Source organism: Athene cunicularia (assembly GCF_003259725.1).
Source record: "Athene cunicularia isolate RWA chromosome 1 unlocalized genomic scaffold, athCun1 chr1_part2, whole genome shotgun sequence".
Classification (NCBI taxonomy): domain Eukaryota; kingdom Metazoa; phylum Chordata; class Aves; order Strigiformes; family Strigidae; genus Athene; species Athene cunicularia.
Window position 1 is genome coordinate 24,710,033 of NW_020799092.1, and position 21,453 is coordinate 24,731,485.

The 21,453-nt window shown below is 39.2% G+C and overlaps 1 protein-coding gene across 1 annotated transcript in view; it reads right to left on the reverse strand.

Annotated features, from left to right (window-relative positions):
* Window positions 1–21,453, reverse strand: part of MRPS35 (mitochondrial ribosomal protein S35) — a 47,072-nt gene that overhangs the window by 2,865 nt on the left and 22,754 nt on the right. The window contains exons 2-7 of the mRNA XM_026867221.1: window positions 18,453–18,493; window positions 17,063–17,230; window positions 16,623–16,683; window positions 13,507–13,646; window positions 10,522–10,631; window positions 8,707–8,776 (exon numbers count right to left, since the gene is read on the reverse strand). Of these exons, the coding sequence (XP_026723022.1) occupies window positions 8,707–8,776; window positions 10,522–10,631; window positions 13,507–13,646; window positions 16,623–16,683; window positions 17,063–17,206 (525 nt within the window). The 5' untranslated portion in view covers window positions 17,207–17,230; window positions 18,453–18,493. The remainder of the gene's footprint in view (window positions 1–8,706; window positions 8,777–10,521; window positions 10,632–13,506; window positions 13,647–16,622; window positions 16,684–17,062; window positions 17,231–18,452; window positions 18,494–21,453) is intronic.

The following is a 21,453-nucleotide window of genomic DNA, read 5'->3' on the forward strand; positions in this document are numbered from 1 at the left end:
CAAGAGGAAAAATGACTCTGGAATTATACGTTCATTTGAAAAAGTACCCTAGGTAGACAAGCACCCATGAACTCTGACTAGTGGAGGTGTTACAAGTGTTTTAAGTCCCAGTTTAAAGTGTTATGAAGAAAACTAAGGAGACAATGAAAGAAACTTCAAAAAAAAGGTCTTCATCACTCAAGCTTTGTTAATCGATGACTTTTGTTCCCATCAAATTTAAAGTGTTAGTAAATACTGCACTAAGTCTTACAAACAAGAATAAAACCATGAAAACTGGAATGCAAGTGTGGCATTGTGTAACGTTTTGATAAAAACCCCACTTAGCGAACAAGGTTAAAAATCAAGAACCGTGGTTTTTTCTGCACTGAATTCACTACAGATGATTGTTTCATTCTATCACACATAAAACAGAATCTCAGTGAGTATTAATCATCTTGGCTGAAGATGCAATCAGCTGGTAATTTCAACTGTTTCTCTTACCAAAACTTTCAATAAGAACCACAAAACTCAAACAAACAAAAAAAATCAGGAAAAACAGCTTTTCATAGAAAGTCAACGGATCTAAATCTACTGTTAAAGAGGCATAGAAGAGATTTTTTTTTTTTCCACACTTCCTAATGCAAATATAGAGCATTTTTAACACCATAAACACACTAAGAATTTGTTTCTAAGCAAATCTTTTATGCTACAGTTTAAGCAGTATTTTGGGAGGTTTACAAGCCTTTACAGTGCTTAATCTGACATGCTGACAGAGTACAAATACTAAAATTGTGCTCTGGCCAGTGAAATTGCTTTTTACATAGAAGTCATTAACAAAAAGCTTCAATTTATATTGTACCTTTAAGTATAGAAGAAAGGAATCCATTTTTGATCACTTAAGCAGGCATTTCATCATTTTCTGTGTTTTTGTGCGAGTTTAACTTTCATCATTTTGCTGTCAGAGTGATACGGAGGAAGATTAGAATTGTCAATTTTAGTGGTGTTGGTTTGTTTGTTTGTTTTGGGGTTTTTTTTTGTTTTGGTTTGGGTTTTTTTTTTTTGGGGGGGGGGTGTTGTTTTTTTTTTGGTGGTGGTTTTTTTTTTTAGGGGAAGGGAAGTTCTTTAAGTTGCAAGTCAAATTTCAACCTCTGTATTGCCTGGAATAAATACACCTATTTCTTAGTGCTGCACTGAAATGAAAAATACTCTGTGTAGTACAGTAATCACAGATTTTCAGGTAATAAGTGAGAGCTATACTAGCATTTGCCAAATTATTGGGTTCCTTCAATCCAAACATGAGTTGCGAGACAGTTACATACTCATCTCTCTTTGGATATATTTACACCTTTCAATTGTACTATTTAGTTGGCAACTTAAAAAGAAATATCAACATGAATTTATATAGAGGCAAAATGTATCTGATGAGATTGGATTGAAAAAAAATGGTTTGTTGATGCAGAATAGGTAAAAATACATTCTTCTGAATGAGCAGAACATTATTTTCTAGGACACAGACAGCAGTGGCACTGGGCTGATAAGACCCTCAAGGAAAAAAATCAGGATAAAGACTGAGGACTTAACATTCCAGCAAGGTACAAATGTAAAACACAAAAGGAGAAGAAGCAAAGAAGAAAGAACAGAACCCTGCCTCAAAAATAATACTAGATGTAAAAGATGCTCTCACACTTGATGATACTCACAGGTTTAAGCTCTGGTTCTGTCACTAATTTAAGAGTCCTCAGCAGTCACCATCTAGTTCCATCTTTCATAAATGAGGACACCACCTAATTTCTCGGGGCTGAAGTGGCTGGGTGTATTTTCTGGAATATCCAGGCTTCTAAAAGGGCCATTTGTAAGGTATTTATCTAACTCAGTTTGTTTTCTGAATGTCGATCAGGTAAGACTCTGATCTCATCAAGACAAGTCAGTGATAGTAAGGGTCCAAATCTTTGATGATTTTCTGTTCATTTTTTAAATATCTATGCTTCATAAGACTTCATTTCACTCCAACATTTAGACCATAAAAATTAATTTATGCATCAAAAAGGCGCCTTGTTTCTACAGCAACTAGAAACATGAGGCTTAAACACAAGGCACCGCAAAAAGCTCACTACAGTCTGAAATAGTACAAACCTTTTGCATGAATGTTCGTCCTTTGTGGTTTCAAGCATGAGGTGCAAAAAAGTTTAACTTTCTTTCACTACATTACACATTTCCTGGCAGCAGAACTCTTCCCTTTGATTGTAAATGTTTGAATTCAGATCTTCAGAGAAAGTTTATGAAATCTAACATCTACTACACCATTTCATTTTATCTTTTCTGTTTATCTTTCAAGCTGTTAGGTTTTGAGCACTGGTGAGTGCATAACGAAATGTAATACATACTTCAGAACAAAGTATATATTACAACATTTAAAGACCACCCTTACTTCAGTCTCAGTTTGCATTACCTAAACCATCTATAATGACACAGTGAGAAAGAACACTGTTGTAGGAAGGGCACAATTATATCACACTTCATTATTCTAAGATCTCAGAGTCAGATTTACACTAAGCAGTCTTCAGTTACACTAAATAGTGGCCAGAGCTCTAAACCAGTCTCTCCCAGGTACACGCTCTAATCACTAGGCTGTGGCACTCCTCCTCAGTTCAATGAATCTTGCAATTTTTTTTCTGCCCGGGGAGAGAGTTTCAGCAAGATTTAAGAGTATCGCCCTCCACATCCCATTTTAACCCTACAACCCATGTGTCACAACATCCTGAATGTTCAGAACATGAAGTTAAAGTATACTTTTGAAACCTAAGTAGCCAGAGACTCACTTAAGTTTCAAAAGGGGACTCATTCTTTCACATATTTTAGGCTGAATTACAAGGTGAACTCCTAGTATGAAAACTGCAAAATTCTACTAAGTTCTCCTGGCACAACCCAAAGTGATAAAAATTACTCTTACTTGTAATGGCTTAAAATGATTGTAGATCAAAAAAGGACAATACAATTGAAGTGCTAACTGAAGTCTAGAGAAAAGCTACACAATGGATTTTAGGATTATTACCAATGGTTACGAAAATATTCATTCAGCTGCATGCATATGCAGACTCCCCAGCCTACCAGTGCCTTGAAGTTGAATGCAAAAGCAACGTAGGACACTACCCTCAAATTAATTCAAACTACACAGCTTTGGGATTCATATTTTAGTTAAACCTCTAGCGTCCCTATGTCCATTCTTCAGATTTTTTTTTCCTTCCCTCAGCTTTCTCCTTCAACTACCCCATGCTTTCATTTCAAGTACTATTAGCATCTACAATGCAAGCACAATGAAGAGATGAACCCAGAAGGCCCTCTGGCTATCACTGTACATATTTAGTAGCCACTTTCCACTCATCCCTACCTCTATGTTCCTTCTTTCTTACTGTTCTTTTTTAAGTGTTGAATCTTTTTTTATCAGACTCCTGTAACTACACGATTAGAAAAAGCATGAGAGAGTCCAAAAGTGTGTACACCATTATTCTACTGTTATTTTTAGTATGTCAGAGCAGACCTATTACTTTAAGAAACACACTGGAGAACAGAAAAATGCAAAGGCAACTTTTCACTAATCTTTCAAGATCTCAGCTGTGTAATGCAGAATGGTATCTTCCTCTCTCCATCATTTTGCATTTATGTATGTTGAAAATCATGTGGAATCGGAGCAAGAAATATTGCTGCACCTTTTTGTAGTCTCGACTGGTTTAAAGCAACTGTAAGTTATTTCCTCCTTACTCTACTTTCTTCAGATTCCTCCCCTTCATAGTGACTATGAATGTTTTTCCTCACTGGGAAATTAACTTCCTGCTCCACTTCTTTCTTCCTGCTTTCAACTTAAAACAGAACTTTTTAGTGATGAACTAGTGAAGAAATCAGTTGGTGATCTTTTTAACCGCTTGAGGGCAGCAAACTCTTTAAAAACCACTTAATACCATCAAAATACCATTCAGGTTTAGAGAGCTGTTACAGCGTTCAAGAAGCACCATCCTTTAAAGGTAGCAGAAATACAACTGATTGAGCTGCTGATTAACAATCTACCTAATAGATCTCACATTCTCATTGATTAATTCAATCCAGGCACAATCCTGGGGGATAATTTGAAAGGAATCATAGAAGTCTAAAGAAGATAAGTTCAATTCTTACTAGAGGGTGCAAGTCAGATATCTGCTGAACACATTCTAAAAGCTAATAAACCACAAGTGCTTTATTAATAACTCACAAATGTTTTATTAATAACCTGAAAAATATTAAACCTACTTATTAATAACCTGAAAACTATTAAACAGGAAGCAAAAGATCTCAAAGTATTTTATAATAACAAAATAAATTAACACTCAAGTTTTAAAATCTGAATGTTTTAAAGGTAACTGACCTCATGGCCCTCATGAGCCATCTGCATTTATTAATGTCAACTGCATCAGTCTGATATCTTAAGCTACACTTCTTGCTTCTTATCCATCCCTGCAAGTAACAAAGACTACAACTGAACTGAGCTCTCCATTAGATTTCAACAGCTTTATTCGCCAACCTGTAATTCAAATAGGTTGAACTAAGAACACAGTATGTAAACCCCTAATTAAAACTGCTCCCACTGTTCAGATCCATCTCAAGAAGCCGCACGCTGTCTTACCAAGCAACTCTTACTAATACACTGCCTAAATTCTGAGCAGCTTCCCATAGTTGTTCTGCTTTACAGTGCACCTCATCTGAACCTGTAATAACAGAGGACGGATCAAGAAATAAAGGATGAATTCATGTTTTTTCTCCTCTCTTCCTTCACTTCCTCTAGCAAAACAAACAAGCAAGAATTATGGGTTTTTTTCCTGCCAGAAAATTAACAAGCACTACAGATGCCCTTTGCCAGAAGCAAGAGTAGCATTATCTGCTACAGGAATGCAATTCTAGAGGATGAAAAAAAATTAATCACATTTCTTTTATCGAAATAAAGGGGGGTTAATTGCTTAAATATAGACAAAATATCAACTGGTAACACTGCCCTGTGTTTTGGTAAATTCCAACACAATCCTTAAAGGTCCTGATAGGCCTCAGCTTTTGCAGAATTTTGCATGGTCTAAGTCCATTGACGGCACTTTGGTGCGAGCATGAGAAGACAGGAAAGACAGTACAGTTTCACATGCAATACTACCTTTAACTACCAATTTGTTGGGGTTATGTAGCCCAAAAGGCTACTCAGTAGTACCCCACTTCTACAAGTAATCAAATAGATTCAGCTGCTCTCTCCATTCCCAAGTCATGAATGTGCCTTTTGGCACGCCTGCCACCTTTGCCAGCTTCTTCACCTTTACTCTTTATTCTGACCATCTATCAAGAGTTTGACAATTCTTTTCCCCTGTCCCTCCTTTGCACAGTGTGGAAACTGCCTCGTCCCCTAACATCACAAACCCAAAACATTCATTTACTCTTTCCACAACAAACAAAACCAAATTTAAGGGGGGGGGGGGGGGGAAAAAAAAGGGAGTTCTTACACACGATTATAAAAAACACCTGAATTTCTCTGAAAGCTTCTCTACACCAGGTTCAATCATCCAGCATATCTTCAAAACCTTCATAATTTGGCTAGTCTTGTCTTCTCACACCATCCACTGATTGGTAGCCGGTTAGAGATAAAATGCTAGTCAGTGCATTAACCTACCAACACGCCTCCCTTGCTTTGTCTGTGGTAGCTCTCAGAAACCATTTGCCAAATTTGTTTTGGATAACCTTTTATCCATTTATTCTACATGCAAACAAACTCTCTTCCCCACATCACAATCCAGGAAATAAATCCAATCTTAACAATATATTCAGAGCCTTGAGGCAGAATAATACCTGTACCAACTGTTGATAGTGCCCATCTCTTCCTCCCTTCTATTTTGTCTGCACTCGTTGCATATTTGAGCTGTAACTCCATTACAAGGATTCTTGCAAACTAATTCCACCTGAGCCTTCTAACTGCAATAGCAATAGAATTAGTAAGCTGTGAATGCCCTGGATTTTTCTTGAAGCCAAGCATACAAGAAAATTTGTAATACAGAAGCTACTGTGGACACAGTGCTAAGTTCTGTCTTCTAAGCATGCATACAAAGAGACAGATGAGCCAGAATTAAACTCTTCACACTCATTATTTTTAAAATAACTTTCATTCTGAAATGCACCTCTACACAACAGAGCCTTGTAGAACATAGATCACTACATACCAAACAAAACCACAAGGAACTGTCATTCTTTTAAAAAGGTTTCAGATTCCTGAACTACTTGGACGCTCTCGTTCACAAGTGTAATGAAAGAATTATGCATCACTCGTAATGAAAATATAATTACACTTGAAATTATTTTATATATTCACATACCTGCTGGTTCAGAAAATTCAGTAATCTAGTTATTAACATAAATTATAGAGTTATGCCATATTTAGAGAGACAGTATTCAAAGTTTTCAGGATTGAGGGTCAATTTTACATGCAGCCAGCTTTCCCTTCACTTAACGAGAATGGAACAGTGACCTCATCTTTTTCTTGAATTCCATCACGCACATGCCTGAAAACACAGTGTGGCACTACTCTGCTGGGAAAGTCATCAAATACTGCAATTGGTTCTGTAAACAGGATTGATGTTACTGTCTACATGGAAGCCCACCCCTATACACCCCCCTCCACTATTAAAGGTTGTACAAATTAAAATAAACCATACAGTGTTTGCTTATGGTTGACAAAACATATCCAAACTATCTTTCAGCAAGTTATTAAAAGGTATTACCATTCCTCATGGAAATAAACCACCCCAAAACATGTCACACACAATAAATAAACATGCCTCTCAAGACCATTAATTTTTCATGGAAATCAAAGACAATTACAACTGATTGATGAACTCATCAAATATTAACATGGAAGTTGAAAGGTAATAAAAGGGCAAGAGACTTGTGCATATTCAATACACGCTGAACACACACGTAGCAAGATCGTATAGCCCTGTCTTCCATCACTAAGTAATGCTAGAGCAAAGGACAGATGTGGTGTTCGTCTGGAATTAATAAAGTGAGCGGTGTCTGGCTCTCTTGTCATTGCTTAATACTGGAAACTGATCTGCCATTAATTTAAGATTTGTAATGCAACGTAATGCTGTTGGGGAGAAAAATATCCATGTGTACAAAGCACTTGAAATCTGAAGTAAAGGTATCTTTCAAGATGTCAGTATAAGCTGAGTTTAATTTGATGCGCTCTACAATTACAAAAAGTATCCTTCAAGGCAACTTCCAGGGAAAGGGAAATACAGATCATCCTCCTTATGTTTTCAAGAACACTGAAATTCATAAAAATGCTAAATATGGACATATAATTTAAATACTATAGAATAACTGAAAACAGTAAGTGAATTTTTGGTAGCTAATCTGCTACAACTTCTTTAAAAGATCCCATCATCTATGGATACACACTGATGATGGCGGCTTCCACTGTCTCCTCAAATGATCTCACTAATAATCTATTACATTTCAACAAAGTTACGTTACCCAAAACATAACTATGGGTTCTCAACAATAATTCCAAACGGTTGTAAAATTTTTGAAGGCAATATTTATAATCAACATGATTAACCACAAAAATACAGGAGACAAGTCTGAAGAATTCACTGTAAAAGAAAAATCTGTGGCCTAAAGATATCTTATTAAAGGTATACTTAAGAATTGAGTAAATTATCAATAAACTGGAGCAGTATCTTTAATACATTTACACTGGATATTTCACAGGTATAATCATTTAACAAAATTAACCACTGGGAAAAATTCAAAATATGCCACATCCTGAATGATTATAGAAAAGTTTCCTTTACATTTTTGTAGCAATATTTATCTGAAGAGTTACAATAAGTTTTTATATTTTTCAAGACACTAACTGATGCAATGAAATCCTAAAACTAACAGAAGGTGGGGAGGATGTCCCTTTTCTGAGCAAAAGGGAGTTCAGAAAAGAAGCCTAAAGTTCTTAGGACTTCCAGCTTCAAGCAAGATTTGTGAGCGAGCATTTGGGAAGCAGAATTCTTCCAACTTACAGCTTTACCACAACCCATGAAAAGCCCAGGAAAAGAAAGACTTTAAGTAACAGGTAAGAGTTTGGAATCAGGCAAAATGTAGACACTGTGCTGTATGTTAGTTTTCATAGCTTTAAAGCCAGTAACACACCCTTCTGCTTTTTTGGAATATTTGTTTTTGTCTTTAAACATGGTCACTGTTAAAAATGCACAGATAACAGGGGATAATCACAGAGCACACCACTTCTCTGAATGCACTCAATTCATATTTGAATATTGTGCACAGGCCGCCCAGCATGCTGCCAAACTAAAGGTACATTGAGGAATCCTTAGAATTAAGATGCTTTCTGCTAGGCTCAGGGTGTTTTAGGCTTGTTGTTGTGGGGATGTATTGGGAAAGGCTTGGGAAAGAATCTCTTATTAAGGTCAAACACTAGAGAACTGAAAAGAGAAACTACATACACAAACAACAGAATAGCACTTGTGAAGTTAAAGAAATGCACTCGAAGTTGACTGGAGAATTAAGATTCAAACAGAAGCAACTTATCTTGGTTGAAGAAAAGTGAGACGGAAGAAGAAAAATCTAAGAATTTACTTTAAGCTGCACACAGTGCTGGAACTTTATATTACGAGAGAGCACGTGCACATTAGTGCAAGTTATTTTACAACTGCTTACCCAAGATTCATGGTACAAAACTGTGAGGAGGTGTATGCTGTAATCATAGTTCTGTCTTCTGAGTGGACACCTGAAAAATCATAAACAAAGCTAGTATTACTGAAATCAAACCACTGTAATATACTGTTGAGCAAAATGTTAAACTTACCATCAAAATTTCTAATTTTAATGTAGGGAATCTTAGGAAAACGTGTGTTTGATTCACACACGTATCTGAATTACACTTAATCAAGAATAACATCATGAAGGCATAAGTATTAAGAACATGGAAGAATGGGCATCTGCAAGTCACTAGGAAATGTACAAAATGCAAGAATTTACAGATGTTCAAGCAGCATTAAAAACTTCTTCACCCTCTGTGCCAAAGTGGAATCCAACATACATTAAGTGTGAACTCCTTTAAAAACTAATTTAATTTTTTTCCCCCAGAGCTGAAGGAAGATGGCTGGTGAAAACAGGTATGGAATACAGTTCAGAACAGGAGATCTAGTCAACAACTTAAGAAGAAAAGTTTAAGGCAATGTAAGTCGAAACCAGTAAAATTTCTTGGAATAAGACACGGTCCTGCAAAAAACAGTGTACTTATTAAAACTAGTCATCAAAACCTTCTGCTGAAAATTTGGTGACATTAATCTCTTCCTCATGCTGATCATCCATAACCTCCTGCCTCTCTCTCACCCTCAACTCTTCCTGCAGGCTCCTTCACCCCCCTTTCTGATGCAGAACAAATTGCATCATGTGAGATTACATCTGAGACACTCTAAAAAACACTCATCTGGATTACTATGCACTATGATTATTCTAGCAAATAAACTTTAAAAAGAACTCAAGCTTTTGACTTGGATTTATTTCATAGTGAAAGAGCCTCTGTTCAAAAGTAATCTAAATACCAGCCTGGAAAATCCTGTATTAAAGAAATGCATATTGCTCAGAGCTCAGGCCTTAGAATTTACTAAAAATAAAGTGAAATATCAACAGGCATGTTAAAGAGTTTCTTCTGGAACACAGCATGAGACCGTTCACATATGCTCTAAAGGTAAACTCCTTTCAGCTATACTAATGTTTTAGCCACAAAATAAGTCTTGCTCAGGAAATGAAACTCTCTTGGTAGCAAGTGGTTCCTGTAAGCTATCCAGATTTCCAGGTCTAGTCGAAAAAGATAGGCACAATTTTACCCATTTTATATTTATTTTATGTAGAATAAAACAGTGTATCATATCAAACGGACAGAAATTTAAGAGGAGAAAAAAGAATTCTAATAAAAACATGCAAACAAAAAGACTATCAACCATGTTTTTCCTACCACTAAAAGCAGCTGTGAATTAAAGTGTATTGTGAATTTAAGAATACACATGTATTCTCTTAAATGCTTCAGAATTCAACACAGAAAAGATATTTCTCCCATGCAGTCTTCTGAACATAACTGTAAATAACTACAGTGATTTGTTTATATCTACAAAATCAAAACACTGAGAAATATCTGGTCTCTGGTGTATTTTCTTGACTGAAACTCTTCAGATCATTGTTGAAACTAACAGAACCCATGGGTTGTGTTGGGAAACATGAGGACTACTTTAAAATAACATTCAAAACTTCCAAATACAAAGTTTCAATAACTAACAATATTTAACAAATAACAGGTTTGACCTCACGTGATTTTTCCATTATATTTTTAACAGTTAATAACAGGAGTACTGGTAAGTTTAAGTCATTTTAGCCTTAAAAATATAATAATTTACCAAGACAATAATTGATATTATTGGAAGACACGCAGCCCTCGCTATACTGGCATTTTTTTCCTTCTTGTAACCGTACCTGTCCGTTGTAATTGTGAGCATATCTGTATCCTTACAGTACCGCTCTCCTACAAGTTTAATGAGCTTCTTCTTTGCATGGTCATCCAAATTCAGGTTAGAAAGTTTAACCTTCAAGTACAAGAGAAAACACTTCAATTACTTGGATAAATCCAACCTCTGCACCCTGAAAATATTTTGAGATACTTAGGCACATCTTTTAACAAGAATTAAAAGGATAGCTATTAATTATGCATTTGAAGAGTTTCTTCTGTTTGTATCACATGTCAGAAATCTTAACACAAGGCAAATATAATCTGTCTATCCAGAGAATAAATTTCTTTTCATCCAAATACCAAAGCAGCTGGGTGAGAATAATTCTACTCATTGCCCCTGGATCACCTTTCCTTACAGAAGAGCCTACCCTCGCTGCTGCCTGGCAATGCTCACCCCATGACAAACACCTTTTTGTAAAACCCATTTTCTTAACATTGTCTTTCTCTCACACTCACAGAAAGAATGAATTCTCCAAACTCTAAAAGGGCTTCAGACACAACTTTCTGGCAAGTGTACAACTACTAGTGCAAGTAAGCACTTTATGACCATGACTATCTAAACTTAATGGGATACTCCAGCCCAGATGTCCAGCATTAGCTTGCTTGAACCAACAATGCAAAACAATTCCACCGAGTAGTACTTTTTGCACTGTCTTAAAAGGATGGCATTAACATAGTTGTATTATGTTGCCTTCATACAGCGTGATAAGAGAGCTACGATTTTACATGAATGTTAAGAGAGCTATGATTTTATTCCACATGACTTGCTTTTCCTATAAAAAACAAAAAGCTATCTGGTCTGTTGCCTATACTACAGGATCACAAAAAATATTTTGTTCTTACTAGTCCAAAGTCACTTTAAAGTGAAAAAATATTTATGTGACTACTTGCTTCAAAATAGGATAGCAACTGGACAGCTTGTAATTGTTAGCTGGAATGCTGCAGAGTAGTTTATGTTGAATTTTAGAAAAGTTAGAACTCCACAAAGAACAGCTGTTGATTTAAAAAAAGGTCTCATTTTACATCCTACAGTATGTTGTCCGGTACAATGTGGACAATTCCGCTTGGGAATAAAGTAGGATAAATTTTATGACAAGAAATACTGGCATTAGGCTACAAGGAGATGAACAATTAGCATTTTCAGTATGCTACCTGGCAGGAAAAGGGCATCATTTTAAAAATAAGATTAAAAAGGTTTAACTTTTAAACAATATTTCACAAAGGAAATCTTATCATGAAGATCCACCAGAGAGTTTATCACAGCACACAGTAAATACTCTCTCATTGATACAAACTCAATCACTATCTGAGCCAGTGCCATCTGCTTTCACCTTTAAATCCTTCTCTTCCCCCTCCCTAGGCAGATTTTGTTGTCAGGAGGATTAATCAGAGAAAGACTTTATTAATGAAGTCTGGGATCAGAACACCAGTAACTGAAAAAGCATATGGGTAGCTGTTCCATCTTTGTCTCCCACTCCAACCCCTCCTTTTTTTAATATCCATACATGTTACACATCCACATGATGCCTTACAAGTACCAAGGCCAGTTAACACTAATGGATAGATGTAGACAGAACAATACAGACACACTTAGTTGTGTATGATTTTGAATTAGCTTCTCCACTGCAACACAGCCAACCCCTAGTCCAACATCTTGTGTCTCAACAGCCACATTTAACAGAAGACACATATATCTAGTAATGTTTTTCACAATTTAGAAAGCAAGAAATTCACATATGCTCACCATCTGCTGTTTTTAATGGGAGGAGACTCAAGGCTGTTTGAGCAGCTGAGCTTTTCCTCCTACCTGTGACACCATATCCTGCAAATATCAGTATTCCTCCAACAGAGACAACTGAATTTGGGAGAGCAAGAGGGGTCCAGTGTGTGCCCGCTCTACATGCATTCACAACGCAGCATGAACTCAGGGCCTCCTATTTTCACAAACACACTCCATTTCCTTTGATTTCTAACACATATAAATTTATGAAAACTTGCTCTTGACCACAGATCTGAATTACAAGACAAAAGGCTAAACTCTAGTGCACTGTGACAAGGGGATGGTGAAGTTCCTGCCAACAGTGGTGTGAAATGCATATTTAAGTCAAAGAGAGACCAAATTAAATTTCAGCCAAAAGGAAAGTGGAGAGTCCTACAGACAAAATGAACTACTACCATTCAAAGTTGCCATGATTAATGTTTTACAGATGTTATAAACATGTGGAATCCTACAGTATTTGAACTTCTATACTGATAGAATAGGAACACAACTATCACTGACCCCACTGCTGCTCTTAAGATAGGCTCAAATCTCATCTCAAAAGGCATGTTCAAAAGCCACAGCACAATCCTAACCTTGCTGCCATGAGGACTGGCAAGAACTGGAAGAGGTTGTCCAGAGAGGTTACGCAATCTCCTGAATGCTTTCCAAGATCCAACTGGAGAAAGTCCCAAGGAACCTGACCTGATCTCATACCTACCTTACTTTAAGCAGAAGGTCAGAGTGGAAAGCTCCTGAGCTCCCTTTCCAACCTAAAGTATCTCATGATCCTATGATCAGAAGGCTGCTGCTCCTCCTGCTTACACACTGATGCGTGGACACCTGCCAACTCAATACTTACTAACAGTGCCACATTCATATGAACTATCTGTCAATAATTGAGCACTTCTAGGGTCTATAAATGGGCAATGAAATAGTCTAAGCAAGACATTAAGCACAAAGGCTTGCAGCCCTTTCTATAGTAGATTCTTCAGAAGGTACACTATTTGTTTTGTATCAGAGCTTAGTCTTCATTTATAAATACATATCCATAACCCTACAACCTCAGTTCTATCGTGCTGCAATATACTTAAGAAAATCCACTGCTTTTTATTCAGACATTCAGCAAAGAAAAGAAAGCCAAGTATTTGGTGTTTTGAAACCAAGTCTGTTTACCAAAAATATTACTTACTCTTAAAGTCACCACTCTTGCTTTGGGATTACGAATAGATGTCCCTGCAGAAACATAATCTATTGTTTCAATTTCAATAGGAAAATGCTGTTCACATTTCTCATCACTGTCCAAAGCACTTGGCCATTCAGTGCAGAAATCTGTGTAATAAAGAGAAAACACTGCAAGTAATATCTGTTGGTTTTGTTTATTGTGGTTTGTTTGTTTTTTTCTAAATTTATTGCAATGTATCTTTTTCAAAGTACTATTTATAGAAACCATACTCATTAGGTAACAGCAGAGTCTTTAGACTTGGTCCAGTATTTCAATGTCTTCCTTTGCACTGGGTTCCCCAAAACAGGATACAGTACCCCAGATGCAGTCTCACAATTGCCAAATCGAATCACAGGATGGTTTGGGTTGGAAAGGACCTTCAAAGATCACCCAGTCCAAGCCCCCTGCCATGGGCAGGGACATTTTTCACTAAGTTGGGTTGCTCAAAGACCCATCCAACCTGACCCTGAACACTCCCAATGACGGAGCATCCACTTCTCTGGGCAAGCTGTTCCAGGACCTCAGCACCCTCATTGTAAAAATTGTTTCCTTATGTCCAATCTAAATATCTACTCTTTCAGTTTAAAACCGTTGCCCCTTGTCCTGTCACTACAGGCCTTGGTAAAAACTCTCTCCAGTCTTTCTTATAAGCCCCCTTATAGACTGAAAGGCCACAATAAGGCTCCCCCAGAGCCTTCTCTTCTCCAGGCTGAACAACCCCAACCTTCTCAGCATCACAGGAGAGATGTTCCAGCCCTCTGGTCATTTGCGTGGCCCTCCTAACAGGTCCACATCCTTTTGTACTGCGGATCCCAGAACTGAATGCAATACTGAGTAGAGGACAATGAATTCATTTCCTAAATGTGGTGGCTACACTCTTGTTAATAGAGCCCAGTATGCAGTTAATCTTGCTTGCCACGAGGGCACAATGCTGACTCGTGTGCAACTTTCAAATGTCCACCAGGATCCACACAGCCTTTTCTGAAAATTTTTCCAGCTGTTTGACCCCTACCACATGCCTGTACTACTACTGCATGGGTTATTCCATCCCAGACTTTGCAGTTGCCTTTAACTTCATGAGGATCCTCACAGTGGATTTTTTTCCTGCCTGTTGAGATCCCTCTGAATGGCAGCTCTGCTCTCCAGTGTATCACTTGTTCTCTCTCAATTCGTTACTACCTGAAGACCTGCTGAGGGTGGGCTCCCTACGGTTATCCAGGTTGTTATAAAGCATGTTTTCACATTCTTGGAAATGGCTTCCAGGAAGGTTTACTTCATAATCTTCCAGGGAATGTGGTGAGGCTGACCGACCTGCAATTTCCTGCATCTTCTTTCCTGCCATTCTTGAAGATGGTCAGGCAAAAATCTCCTGTGACTCACGAGTTCCCTACACACCCATGCTGTCCCTTCTGCCATAGCCTGCTCAACTTTCTGCACACTGGTATGGACCATTCTTGCTTTTGAGGAAGTTGAACTTAAACATCCATCAGCTCTCATGGGCCACTTTTCTCCCCAGGAGAGTCCCCAACAAGATCTGCCAAGCAGATTCCTGGATAAAGCAAAATCACTCTCCTGAAGTCCAGACTGTAGTTCCACTGTCTGTCTACTTCAATTCTCTCAAGATTTTAAACATCACAGTTTTATGTCCACTGTTACCAAGGATGTCCCTAACCTCCAAATACTTAACCAGTTCTTCCTGTCCAAACAACAAATACAACAGAGCGTGTCTCCTAGTCAACTCGATCATTTCCATCGAGAAATTGCCTTCAATACACCACCTTCCTTCCTTCCTCACTCCTCTCAAAATCTTAAACTTCACCATCTTCTCTTCACAATCAAGGCTGCCAGTAACCTTGACATCTCCAACCAGTTCTTCCATACCCATGAGCAACATGTGCAACACAGCACCTTCCTAGAGGCAGTTTGTCCACCATCTGCATCAAAAAAATTATCTGCAACACACTCCAGAAATCTCCTAGATGGATTCTATTTCATCCTACTACCCTTCCAGAAGCTGTCGAGATGGCTGCAGTTCCCCATGAAAACCAAAGCTTGCAGTTGTGAGGCTTTTTTCAGCTCTTCATCCACCTCCTCAGCCAGGCAGCCTGTGGCAGATGTCCACCAAGACACGCTTTCAGCTTCTCCTCTGATCCTGACTCTCAGATTCTTCACCAGCTTCCTACATGTCTCATCACAAAGCTCTGAGCTGTTCACCTGGGAACAGGTCAGCTCCTCCTCTACATCATCCTTGTCTGTACCTCAATCATACACAAATGCAGGGTGAAAGCTTGTATCTCCTCACATTTCTAATTCCTCCTGTTTCCTACTCTGCATGCATTTGTACACAGGCAACTCAAGACAGGCCTCTTATCTCTTACCACACAGGCTGAGGGGAGACCTTATCACTCTACAACTACCTCAAAGAAGGTTGTAATGAAGTGGGTCTCTCTCTCTGTTCCCAAGCAACAAGTGATAGGATGAGAGGAAACAGCCTGAAGTTATACCAGGGGAAGTTTAGATTGGATATTACAAAAAAATTTCTTCACCGAAACGATTATCAAGCACTGGAACAGGCTGCCCAAGGAAGTGGTTGAGTCAATATCCCTAGACATATTTAAAAGATGTGTAGATACAGCACTTAAGGACATGGTTTAGCGGTAGTTGGTAGTGTTAGGTTAATGGTTGGACTCTATCATCTTAAGAGCCTTTTCCAACCCAAATGATTCTATAATTCTATCTCCTGCCTCTACCCTTGTGCCTCCACTTCTCTTTGGGCTCACCTCCTCGTTAGGTTCTCCCTGATGGCTGGCAAAGATGCTCTTGGTCTTCATTAGATTAGGAAAGGTAAAATTAAAAGTCTTAGTGGTGTGCTGAAAACCTGCCTACCATTTGTATGACTTAATGCATCAACAAGAAAGCATACAATACTAGCCAAAACCTGACAAATAACCAGCTGTAGAGGTGAACCACGTCTCACCTTCTACATCATCACACACAGGCACGTTTTGCATCACCTTAAAACTCCAAGACACAGTTTTTAAAAACGGAAAAAAAACAACCTGACAAAACAAAAAAACCCTCACCTTTAAGAGCTGCACAGTGTTTCTTAATTGCAGGAGGAGTAAGATGCAAAAAATTGGGAATCTGAAATAAATATATTAAGAGTTACCAAAATAAAGCTCTCTTGTCAGTTCATAAACAAAGGGCATTACTGAAATCTGATTGCACTTTAACATTTGTTAAGGCAGTACAATACACTTAAAATATTCAGGTATGAAGACTCTTCTCAAGTCTGACTTAGCAAAAGACTTAAGTCACAGGCATGATAATCTAGAAGTCTCCTGATTCAGTTAATTTGCTACTTACATTCGTATTTCTTACCATTTAATTTAGAAATTAAATAAAGTATTACCCTATTTAATAATAGAAAACAGTATCCAATCCAAACATTACAATCAAAGCAGTGTAGTCTTAGTGAATAATAATTTTAAAAGTTACCACATGCCAATGGCATGTGCCTTACCTTTATAAGTTCTAAGTTGCCTTCTTTGGGTGGAGGTACTCCTCTCTTCACTGGGTAACCCATTCGAATTGGGAGAGGCACAGAGGCAGGTTTAAACGCAGCTGCTGTTGGATAAACACTGCTCCAGTCCTGATCAACAGCCATCCTCTCAGTTCTGGGAGGTGCAGGCTAATAAATGAAAATTGTAAAAGTTTGATGTGAGATAACGCTGTTCTGCGAGACAAAGCAGGAGTAAAACATATAACAAGCTACTTTAGGAATAAACTCCCACAGCTAGAAATGTCAAGACACCTTTCTTTCAAAAGTTGGTGCTCATTTGTAAAGGGATTTTTAAAAGATAGTCTTCCAAAGGTTCGGTAACGGGCCCTTCCCAATCTTCACTTGCATTTTATTTCAGAAATGTTTAGAAAGAAGAATTTGCTATCTTCTTGGGTTGTGATAAATCAGCAGAGGGAAAAGGGCGAAGCAAACTAGTATTTAATTGTAAACTCTGTTTTCTGAAGTACCTAAGCATTTGATAGGGGGCAAGAAAATGAGTTTTAAAATTCTGGAATTCTGAAAGTCTTAAGTTCATATTAAAAGAAACACATATTAACTGCTCTGAAATTACTCGCTATAGAATTCCCACTATAGGAAAGATGTAACACAGTTTACAGAAATAGCTTATACGCTCCAATAACTGACCATGGTTTCAGGCAAATGTTCCTTTAAAAAAAAAAAACACCCAAAAACCAACAAAGTCACTGTTTCTTTCCCCAAAATCTTAATTTTTAGTTTAGAATGGTAAAAGACAAATGGATATATGCAGTCAGCTGGTCTGACTGCTTTGGTGTGTCATTAAACCTGCTTTTTTACGCTGAACAAAAATTTTCTACAAGCCAGGTCCATTTTTACTATTTGCCTATAAAAATCATAACACACAATATACTACTTTTGAAAATTATGTGTGGAATAAGTAAGAAAATTCTCAGTGATTAAATGTTCAGATATCAGTTTTAATACTACTGCGCAAAATCAACTTCACTTATGCACAATATCAGATTTTTTAATTACACCAGAAAGCAACCAGTATGAATCCTGGAAACTCATATTAAAAACAACATGAAAATGTCTCTTTTTGTTTTAAATGCAACTTTCAGGCCCTTTTAAGACCTGCAGTACATGGTATCAGTACAAGCTAACTGTTTCCTTGTTACTGTTCATGTTTTTGCCTTTATGAGAACACAGACTGAGAAGAGCTGGGACATTAAAGAAGCTAGGTACTGTTTCTGAAATAGTTATAGTGGATTGTTTCATCAGGTTTTGACTGCAGAACGGGTTCCTATACAAACTGTTAAAACTTAGAAAACTTTCTGAAACACACTTAACTGCAAATAGCTTCAGTACTTACTGATCTTATGAACTGTGGCGTTCTGCCTCTTGTCAAAGCTGAAAGAAAAAGAAACATCTTCAATACAAACTATTATATGGTTTTGTGAGGAAAAAAAAGCAGCGTAATTCTGCGGGTTTTTTTTCTTTCACAAAGACAATATACACTAATACTTCCCAGTCTTTACCTGGAAGAAGGAGAAGATCAGATCCTCATACTGCAGATTGCTCATTTATTTTTTGAATTGTAAGATTAAAAAAGCTTGGAAGCCAATTTGTCTGGGTCTACCCTAGAAACACGTTAACAGTAATTTAGTGGTTACACTCCTAAATTATTTTGGAAGCATCGTTTACTCCAGCTTGATGCAGGAAGAAAGAAAAATGAGTGAAAGTGCACTTTTGCCTTCATAACTGTGCTTTTCTCTTTCCCACATGGCTGTTCAGTCACAAATCACTCTCCGCCAGCAGCACAAGACAGCTAAACCTAACAGTTCACTATCAAAAGGACAATCCCACATCTCCATCCCTTCCTTCCGACAGTACATCTTCACACCCTCTTCTGTGCCACTCTCAATCTCATCTAAACTCTGTAGATTAGCACATCAAACTTTTTCTTCTTGAGCCAGGGATGGAGAACAAACCGACGTGTTTGTTTTCTGCCACTTTACCACACTGACTTGGCTTACTGAGCAGTCCCAGAGATGACAGAACAGAATGTGAAAGAGTTTACTCCCTTTTAAGCAGGTCTGAGCCACCATTGGGCTGAACTTTTTAGCCAACTGACTTCAGCTGGAGCTGTGGTGAGGGACTCACAGGGATGCACGGATGCACAAAGATACAAAATACCATTGGGTTTTCAATCTAAACAGAGATCTTCACTTTCTTGTCTTAATTTCCTCCCCCTTCCTCAAACTCTGTTAATCACTTTCAACCCCCCTGAAAAAAATACAGCCCCAAACCAATGTGGCCTTTATAATAGGCAAATCAAGGTGAATCTGATTACATTTATTTTCAAGTGTTCTGCTTTAGCTTGGGAATTTTTTTTTTTGTTTTTTAACTGTTGCCACATTAAGATACAGTAAATATTTAGCAAAAGAAAAAATGAATGGGATTTAGGAGTGGATCTTTAGGGTTCTTTTTGCCTCATTAAATTCTCTCACAACTCTACCCCATGTAAGCCTCGTAAAAACTTGTGAATTTCATAGTTCTTAGGTTTTCCTCATGTAAGTTATGGATCCAAATCTGTTCTTCCTCTTCTTGCCATATAAAATTTTAAACTGAAGAATACATATAGGGCTCTGCAACAGCATTCTTTTATCTTTAGATCTGTCATTTTTGTGGTGATTTCACAGACACACTTCATTCATACCAATACTCTTTCTGTTACAATCATTTACAGTTTCAGGTCAGGATACCTTTCACTCCCTCACTGCCACAGGTCCCAGCATCAGACACCACTCAAAGGCTCTTTCAGTAACCCAGCCTGCTCCTGAATCTGCAGATAACAAACGTCCACCCAGTCTTTGGAAAAATATTGGTACAACGCTGACCAACAGCTTCTATTTGCACTCAGAGCACCCTTAACAGCTCACCTTGAGGCCAGGCACCACATCAAACGTTTTAACACGAGTGAACATCCCTCAACGAACAATTAAATTATTTGGAATACCTAGAACCAGGCCATGCTCTGCAGGTCCACTGTACCACTGTAATCCTGAGCTGAAGTTTGTCTAGCAACCACCAGTTTGCTCATTTATTTCTTCAGACTTTTCACAGTTATTTGTGCTGCTAAAATCTGTAACTTTTAACATAAAGGTTTGGGGGTTTGGGGTTGGTTTTTTTGTTTGTTTTGTTTTTTTTTTTTTCTTTTAAACAAAAACTCTCCAGAAAATGTTTGCAATCAAAGTGTCCTTCTCAGAGCCACCCACAGCCAGGAGGGGCAGGAGGGAAGGCAGGAGGGAAGGCAGGAGGGAAGGCAGGAGGGAAGGCAGGAGGGAAGGCAGGAGGGAAGGCAGGAGGGAAGGCAGGAGGGAAGGCAGGAGGGAAGGCAGGAGGGAAGGCAGGAGGGAAGGCAGGAGGGAAGGCAGGAGGGAAGGCAGGAGGGAAGGCAGGAGGGAAGGCAGGAGGGAAGGCAGGAGGGAAGGCAGGAGGGAAGGCAGGAGGGAAGGCAGGAGGGAAGGCAGGAGGGAAGGCAGGAGGGAAGGCAGGAGGGAAGGCAGGAGGGAAGGCAGGAGGGAAGGCAGGAGGGAAGGCAGGAGGGAAGGCAGGAGGGAAGGCAGGAGGGAAGGCAGGAGGGAAGGCAGGAGGGAAGGCAGGAGGGAAGGCAGGAGGGAAGGCAGGAGGGAAGGCAGGAGGGAAGGCAGGAGGGAAGGCAGGAGGGAAGGCAGGAGGGAAGGCAGGAGGGAAGGCAGGAGGGAAGGCAGGAGGGAAGGCAGGAGGGAAGGCAGGAGGGAAGGCAGGAGGGAAGGCAGGAGGGAAGGCAGGAGGGAAGGCAGGAGGGAAGGCAGGAGGGAAGGCAGGAGGGAAGGCAGGAGGGAAGGCAGGAGGGAAGGCAGGAGGGAAGGCAGGAGGGAAGGCAGGAGGGAAGGCAGGAGGGAAGGCAGGAGGGAAGGCAGGAGGGAAGGCAGGAGGGAAGGCAGGAGGGAAGGCAGGAGGGAAGGCAGGAGGGAAGGCAGGAGGGAAGGCAGGAGGGAAGGCAGGAGGGAAGGCAGGAGGGAAGGCAGGAGGGAAGGCAGGAGGGAAGGCAGGAGGGAAGGCAGGAGGGAAGGCAGGAGGGAAGGCAGGAGGGAAGGCAGGAGGGAAGGCAGGAGGGAAGGCAGGAGGGAAGGCAGGAGGGAAGGCAGGAGGGAAGGCAGGAGGGAAGGCAGGAGGGAAGGCAGGAGGGAAGGCAGGAGGGAAGGCAGGAGGGAAGGCAGGAGGGAAGGCAGGAGGGAAGGCAGGAGGGAAGGCAGGAGGGAAGGCAGGAGGGAAGGCAGGAGGGAAGGCAGGAGGGAAGGCAGGAGGGAAGGCAGGAGGGAAGGCAG